Below are 8,050 nucleotides of genomic sequence, written 5' to 3'. Positions count from 1 at the left end.
CGAGTCGCGCTCCGGGCAGCGGGACTGCTTGAAGAAAGTGGATCACGCAGCCCGCCTCCACCCCGCACGACCGAAGCGTCTGCTGGTCTTGCAACATTCGCCCGGCGAATATCAAACGCTGCTGTGCAGGTGATACACCGGATGCTGCCTGCACTTTGACTTTGAGTGTGCCGATGGTTGACAAGGGGCTCTCGGCATCCAGGGCATGCTCTTTCCCGTGCGTGTCTAAAATGCGTATGGGAAACTGAGGGGGTCCACTAGGCCCTGGGGAGGGAGCAGGCGGGGAAACTGGAGATGATCTTGGAAGGGGGGCAGAAAGCGACGGAGAAGTGGCAGACGTGGAGGCAGTAGTGGCGTTTCCGGTGGTGGTGGTGGATGTGGTCGTGGGAGGGACATCTGCTTTGGTTGGCATATGAAAGGGAGCAGAGACAGATTAGCACGTGTCTCGTCGTCCGTTGGCCGTTCCTCTCTGTGGAGTCCCCCGTACGCTTTCTTTCACCCTATTCCTCCACCTATTGCCAGTCCCGAAAGTCATACCTTGACCGTCTAAGCCGCTAAGGGCCTCTACATCGTAGCTTTCCTCACTCAATGCTCGGTATCCCTGCCGGGATGACATCCTCGTCCCAAGAAAGCTACAAGTCGTCGTGATTCAGTCTTTTGTGTCCCACACTGTACACGCGTGTCTCGTCCTCTTAGGAGTACAACCAAAGTTTCTTAGACAAAGGCGGCAGCTCCTCCTACGCTTGAGGACGACGACCCCAACGCAAAGCACGCGACCTGAACATGTGGAATAGGCGAAACGTGAGAAATTTTCCCCTTCATTTGCGACGGCGGTGGTGTATGAGACGTGTGAAAGACGGTTGGGCGCGTATGTTTGTGGGGGAGGAAGGGATGTGTACATGCACAGGAAAGGAGTAACGCTCCTCCTCATCTTCTCCTAGTCTGCCTTGGGATTGCCGTTCTTCACAAAGCCAAACACGGACCGGAACCCAGGCTTTTCCGAACACTTGAGGGGACTGTCGTGGACTCACTCGCATCACCGACGTTTACGATTTTACTTTTTTGACATCTCTTAGGCGATACCTATTTCGTGGACGTTTGGGAGGACGCGAGGACACATAAACCTGGAGGACGAAGATGTATGTTCCAACAAGGGACAGCCCAGAGAGCTGGCTGCCTGTAAGCTCTTTCAACGATATGAGCCCTGGTATCGATAAATAATCGATGCGGTAGATTTTTACAGAGATTTAGTTTGCAAAAACACCAGGGAGTCCTGTGTGCCATTGATGGACGGCATCTCCAGGTGTATCAGTCACCACAAAGTCCTGTGTACTGTTCATCGACCGCATCTTCAGATATGTTTGTCAAGGAACAGAATTCCGTGCTCTCAAGGCTTCTATCAGACTTGAGATACAAATGTATCATGTTGCTCATTTTGTACTTTTTCCCACTCATTACCTTTTCGTTTTCCGCAAAAAGGTTTGCCACTCCCTTTATCGTTAAGTTATCTTTCTGAGGTCCCTCCAATTAAACCCCACTCACGGCTTGCTTTCGCATTCCACTTGGTCCAGATTATTATATTATACATTCAATACGATCATTCCATAGAGAATCTTTTCGGAGGTATGTGGGGCCTGTGGTCCTTGTAGACGATTCGATCAGGGCAGTTGTATGGTGCCATCATGCGATCTCTACGCAACACACTTCGAAGATAGTGATTCGCTCGGTCGTGCTCCTTCCCTATGCAGGCTTCATGGTCTGTGAAATTGATGATACATTAAGATCCTGCGACATGCTACAGTTGGGGCGCCTGCATGGACCGCAGGATTTGGAGGCAGCTTGTCATAAAGAAAATTACCCTCGGCAAGAACGAGGGACAACCATGAAGCGCAAAGTATCCCATTATCTCACGTATTTTGGTCTTGAGCCTATTGCCTTTGTGCGAAATTCTGAACGCGTTGAAACCGTCTTTGTCGTCGTCCTCCACCGCATAGATAAACAACACGATTTTTGTCGTACATCTGAGTTACATATCAATAGTTCGTTGAAGAGATCAGTTCCAGACTCGTCAGCGGTAAAGACGCACCTTCCTATAGTAATCTGATAGCCCCTATTCATTCGTGGTATCTTCTTCGGTGCTCGCACAGAAAAGAGTTGTGTGTAAATTTTGTAGCGTGTGTCTCTTCAAAAGGTCGGGGGCTTTGTTCTTGCGTCTATTTAGCCGTGGCTTGAGGCAAAAGTTTACTTTAAGAGCAGGTCAACCACGCAATTAGGACTCGTCCTCTACATTTTGGGCAATTTTTCGCTTGGATTTTGTCTGAAAGCAAAGGTTTGTCTGACCCTCCTGTACTGCCAAACGACCTTTTACCGCCGACTGCAACCAGACGAGCGAGAGGCGATCGACTCGCACTTCTGTTTTTTTCCTTGAACGACAAGTCTGCCAACGACGCTTAGACTCTACCTGTCAATCTAGACAGAGTCATTATCGGATTCTAGCTTCAAACCACGGCCTTTTGACCAGTATTGCTGGGAAATTGCTGTCGTGCTGAATTGCGTCCATTCCTGTAGCTAAGCTAAGAGTATCATGCATCCTGGGAGTCGATGTTGGAGTGATCGTCATAAGTACCAGCTGTCCTGACATACCCACATTTCTAACGCTCCTTCTCATTTTCTTCCGTTTGTCCATGGCATCACTACCATCCACATTGGTGCAAGCCCACAGGACGATAAGTGGTAATTCTGGGTGTAGTCACGCGGCACATGTCTCTTCACTTCACGACTGAGCAGCATGCCAGACTCCTCTAATTCCTAAGCATTGTGTCACCTTTGGCGCCATAGTCGCTGCATTGCCTTGCGTTCTTATTGTACATCTGCAGGTCTTGTCTGGATGTATGCATGCTAAAGCGCTTGCGATATTTGTTCCTCGCGTATCCTGGCCGTGCCGGCTGGTGACTCCCGACGCCTCGAGTAGCCGTCCGGGGCGAGACTTGATTTCCGAGGCTCAAAGAAACAAGGCGAAAGAGATACAAATACAAGCATGAACACCACTCTCGAAAGCACTGGCAGCAATGGCAGCACTGCGAGTCCTCCTCTGGGAATTCGAGATGCCCCATCGTCCCTCTCCACAGTCATGTCTTCCATGGTATCATCCCTGACGCAGCAGCAACTTGCCGTGCAAGGGTACATGGTCTTCGAAGCACATATGACGTCCCAGCAAAGCCCTGAGTACTTAAACGAGGAGCGTTATCGCCAGTCGTACGCCTCTGTCCGGGCGGCATACGAAGACATTCCTATCACCTGGCGCCTGAAGGAGCGGATGAAGACGGTCAGCGTGGCCCTGGTCCTCTGCCTGAATGTGGGGACAGACCCGCCCGACATGGTGAAAATCACACCCTGCGCACGGATGGAGTGCTGGTTTGACCCGCGCACCACGAGCAAGAGCAAGGCTATCGAAACGATTGGGAACAATCTGCAACAGCAATACGAACGGTGGCAGGCCCGTGCGAAATACAAACAAGCTCTGGACCCCACGATCGAGGACGTGAAAAAACTTTGCGCCTCTCTCCGACGGAATGCGAAGACAGACCGCCTTCTCTTCCACTACAACGGTCATGGCGTCCCTCGTCCTACCTCGGCAGGGGAGATCTGGGTCTTCAACAAGACGTACACGCAATATATTCCCCTCTCCATCTACGACCTGAGGGCCTGGGTAGGCACGCCGGCCATCTATGTCTTGGACTGCTCGGGCGCCGGCATCCTGTTGCCCCACTTTCTGCAGACCCCTGTCATGCCCGCGTCCTCCCGGACCGCCGGGCTCGGGGGCTTGGACGGCCCCCCGCCCCCTCCCCCTTCCGGCCCGCCCGTGCCGCCGTCGCGACCCCGAAGCAACAGCAGTGGTGCCCACCACCGCGACTGCATTGTCTTGGCACCCTGTGCGGCGAACGAGCTTCTCCTCATCAACCACAAGTTTCCCGCGGACCTGTTCACGTCCTGCCTGACCACGCCCATCCTGGTGGCCCTGCGCTGGTTCATCGCCCAGAACCCTCTCTCCATGGCCGAGGTGGACGTGGAATTCGTGGACCACATCCCGGGGAAACTGAACGACCGGAAGACGCCTCTGGGCGAGTTGAACTGGATCTTCACCGCCATTACGGACACGATTGCCTGGAACACCTTGCCTTCGACCGTTTTTCAGTACCTCTTCCGCCAAGACTTGCTTGTCGCCAGCCTGTTTCGCAATTTCCTCCTGGCCGATCGGATCCTCCGCTCCTTCAATTGCACGCCCACCTCCATCCCCCGGCTACCCTCCACGGCGCAGCATCCCCTGTGGCAGGCCTGGGACCTGGCGGCTGAGTGCTGTCTGCACCAGCTTGTCGTGAACAGGAAGCCGAGCCTGGTCTCCATGAGCTCGGCCGAAGCACGCTTGGTGGCCTCAGCCTCCGCAGGGCCAGGATTCTATTCCACGGTGACCGCCTCCACCACCAATCCTTCCCCCTTTTCCTCCACCTCGCCCCCCCCCGGCACCTCCACCTCCCTCTCCAATGCTCCTACCTCGGTCTCCTCGACAACCTTCTTTGCGGACCAGCTGACAGCCTTCGAGGTATGGATCGAGTACACCACCATGGCACCCACCGGAGCCCCTCCGTCCAAGCCCCCAGACCAGCTCCCCGTGGTGCTCCAGGTCCTCTTATCCCAAGCACATCGGCTCCGCGCCCTCCTTCTCCTCCGTCGCTTTCTCGACCTGGGCCCCTGGGCTGTCAACCTGGCCCTCTCCGTGGGGATTTTCCCTTACGTTCTCAAACTCTTACAGAGCCCCGCCCCCGAACTCCGGCAAGTCCTCGTCTGCATTTGGGCGAGAATACTTGCCTTTGACCCGTCTTGCCGCTCGGATTTGGTCAAGGACAATGCCTACTTGTATTTCATCGGGCATTTGTCCGGCGCGGACATTCGACCTGAGCAGCGGGTATTGGCCGCTTTCATTGTCAGCGCCATCATGGACGAGTCGCGCTCCGGGCAGCGGGACTGCTTGAAGAAAGGCGTGCACCGGACGTGTGCTCATTTCTTGTTTTCGAAAGAAACCGAGGGCATGCCCGAGTTCAGGCGCTGGTTATGCTTCTGTCTTGGTCGGTTGGCCTTTGATTACGTGGAAGGCAAGGTCGCTTGTTTGCGGGAAGACATTCATTTACACCTTTTTGGCCTGCTCGGCTCCCCACACGTCGCGGTGCGTGCGGCAGCTGTGCACACGCTGGGCACGTTCTTGGGGAGTGGCGGCGGACACCCGGGGGGAGGGGCAGGGAGGGAGAGTGGAAGTGGGCAAGGACAGGGGCACAACAGCAGCAGCAGTTTGTCCTCGATGTCTTCGCCTACCTCTGAGATGGGGACCTTAGGGAGCTCGCCGGGCGGGGGGCGGTCGCCGTCGACCGGGCGGGCCGCATCTATTGACTTGGAAGCAGCGCGGAAGACGGATGTGTCGGTGATTGGCCTTCCCATGCTTCGAGCCTTCGACGACGTAAGTCCCATGGTCAGGCGGCAAGCAATCTTCGCGCTTTTCCTGTTGGTGACGGACAGCACACATTTCCCCTATTTCGTGTGGGTGGCGCACGAGCTGACACGGTTCAACGCCGAGAAACAGCAGCAGTATCCCCGCGAGTCTCAGATCAGAGGAGAGAGGAAATCTGGGCAAACGGATGGCAAAGGGACAATGCAGAAGTCTCGAAGCTGCGATTCGATTGCATCCTTGGATGCCTCGTCCTCCACGTCCTCAATGGTAGGCTTGGTATTGGACGAGGAGGCCGAGAGCCAGGGCCGCAAAGAGGATCGTGCCTTGGGGTTGTCGCCATCGCAGCAAAAAGAAAGAGACGGTGAGAGGACAGGCAGCAGGAATAAAAATGACAGGGACCAGGAAGCCCGGGACAAGGGGCAGAGGCTGTGGTGCCAAGCCTTGGCGGCGCGTCTCAAGAGGAAAGCTGGGGAGATAGGCGAACACTATCTGCTCATTTGGCTCGCGATACGACAAGTGCATCAAAAAGAGCCCTTTCCGCCTGTCGCAGACGTTGCTGGCCAGATCGTACACTTGGTCCACGAATGCTTGCTGGATATGAACCTAAATCCAAGCAAGAATGTGGCCTTCCCGGGTGCTTCCGCTCGTCCCTTACGCTCCACCGCCTCCGCCATGACGTTATCCCCCATGGAGCTGCAACACCGACAAGAGCAAGCATCAGAGGAGCAGCCGCAGCCACGACACGATCATTTGCACCATGAAAAGCGAGAACAAAATGAAATCGACGCGCAACAGCAGCAAGGACGGCAAGAGAGCTCGCTCCTCGCCTCTCCTGGACTCTCTTCAACCTCTCATCCACCGCGGGTTCCCCCTCGCCCTCCCCACCCGTCCGGCATCCCACCACGCAGCCCCCCTACCTCGGCAAATCCGAATGCCTCCTCCTCCCAGAAACAACAGCTTCGATCTCGGCAGCAACAGCAACATACATACCGTGGGCATGACGGCCACTACCGGCTGTCGTCAGGAAAACATGTCGTGAATAATCTGCCGACTTGTCCTGCCCCCACCCATCTTTCCTCGTCAAACCGCGTTCCTCTGGAGCGTGCCGTCTCGGCGCACGAGCTTGCCCGTCTGCCTACTCCCCAGGGGGACTATGCCCGCCCCCCTCCGACGGGTCTGCGTGAAGCTGCCGGGCGCAGCACCGCTTCGCCCTACGGAGGCACAAATCACCTGCATGCAGGCCTCGGAAACAGCACCACGACTCCCAGTGGTCCGTCAGATAGACCCATTCCAGGTGGAGGAGTCAGCACGAGACCGTCAGCGGCCTCCTCCCTTTTGCAATCTGCTTCGGGAACGGGGCCAGGGGGAAACACCCTAAAGGGGAAAGGGTCGGGAGAGGTTTTCGAGGGTGGCAGCTACGAGGCCAGAGGCTTGAAGCAGTCGAAGGGGGGGCTTATGGGGAGGGCAGAGATGCCGGGCTCAGTGCCCTTGATCCGCCACGAATCTCTGGCGGCCCCTGACGACTCCACAGCCATGGGACAAGCCTCCTCCGCCCGCTTTTCCTCGGCCACGGCCACAGCCCTGGCCGAGTCCCCCTCTTTGCAATGGCTACGTGTCCAGTATCAAAGGACGAACATATACGCCTGGAGCAAGAAGCAGCTCTCCGCCCCCGCTGCCCTCTCTGCGGTGGAAGGTCCCGGAGGGGAGGAAGACGACCCGCTGTCACCGGAAGGACAGGTGGCGCTCTATCGACGGTCACGGAATCAGCGGGTGCTGGAGGAGGCCAAGGCCCTTACTCTGAAATGCACGGGGGTCCTGGGCATGCCGGAAGAGGAGGAGGACTCGGACCTGTACTTCATGTTGGGCGGGATCGATGCACTGCTGGCAGCGCAACGCGAGGGGATGGATGGCGCGGCTGGGGCTCGAAAAGGTAACGTGAAGAAGACCGCGCTAACGAAGAGCATGGGAGATACTGTAAAGCGTAAGAACCAGGTGCTTCGACTTCAGCAAAAAGTTGTATTTGAAAGCGACGCACAAATGACGTCGCAACTGTTGTTCCACCCCTTCGAGCCGCTTTTGATTGCCTCGGACGACCACGCCAACCTCCGGGTATGGAATCACGAGGACGGGAAGAAGCTGGGCGTGTTCAGGAACGAGCCGATTCCTAGCAAGGCATCGAGGATCACAAGCCTGGCTTGGTTGAACGAGGCAACCTCCTCCCTCTTGCTCACCGGGACGGATGAGGGGGTCGTCCGCGTGTGGAGCGGGGTGGTCCCGACGGGGGCGGACTGGGTTCCCCCCCGTCTGGCGACAGCCTTTTTCGCCCACGCACTCGTGGGGCGTGGCTTCGGCGTTGTCACAAAATGGGTCCACGGTGCAGGCCTCCTCCTGACGGGGGGAAGCTCAGACCGGCTTCGGGCCTGGGACTTGGAGAGGGAGCAGATGGTCAGGGAGTGGGAGACGGGTGGGGAGGCTTGTGTGACATGCCTGGCTGCCAGCACGCCTCACGGAGGGGCGGGCGGGCGGGACTCCGGGGGTAACGGGGCGCGT

At 56.7% G+C, this 8,050-nt stretch overlaps 2 protein-coding genes across 2 annotated transcripts; one reads left to right on the top strand and one right to left on the bottom strand.

Annotated features, from left to right (window-relative positions):
* Positions 1 to 46: 46 nt before the first annotated feature.
* On the bottom strand, positions 47 to 780 carry NGA_0699500 (uncharacterized protein; the record flags this gene model as incomplete). The annotated part of the gene is made up of 2 exons (XM_005852598.1): positions 538 to 780; positions 47 to 396 (listed from the first exon to the last, which is right to left on the bottom strand). Coding segments are annotated over exons 1-2 (429 nt in total), but the record flags the coding sequence as incomplete, so codon positions are not given.
* Positions 781 to 3,037: 2,257 nt separating this feature from the next.
* Positions 3,038 to 8,050, top strand: RAPTOR (regulatory associated protein of mTOR; the record flags this gene model as incomplete). Its single annotated transcript, XM_005852599.1, has 1 exon — positions 3,038 to 8,050. A coding segment is annotated over one exon (5,013 nt), but the record flags the coding sequence as incomplete, so codon positions are not given.

This window comes from Nannochloropsis gaditana, assembly GCF_000240725.1.
Source record: "Nannochloropsis gaditana CCMP526 unplaced genomic scaffold scaffold1061, whole genome shotgun sequence".
Classification (NCBI taxonomy): Eukaryota; class Eustigmatophyceae; order Eustigmatales; family Monodopsidaceae; genus Microchloropsis; species Microchloropsis gaditana.
This window is presented reverse-complemented; position numbering and strand designations above follow the sequence as displayed.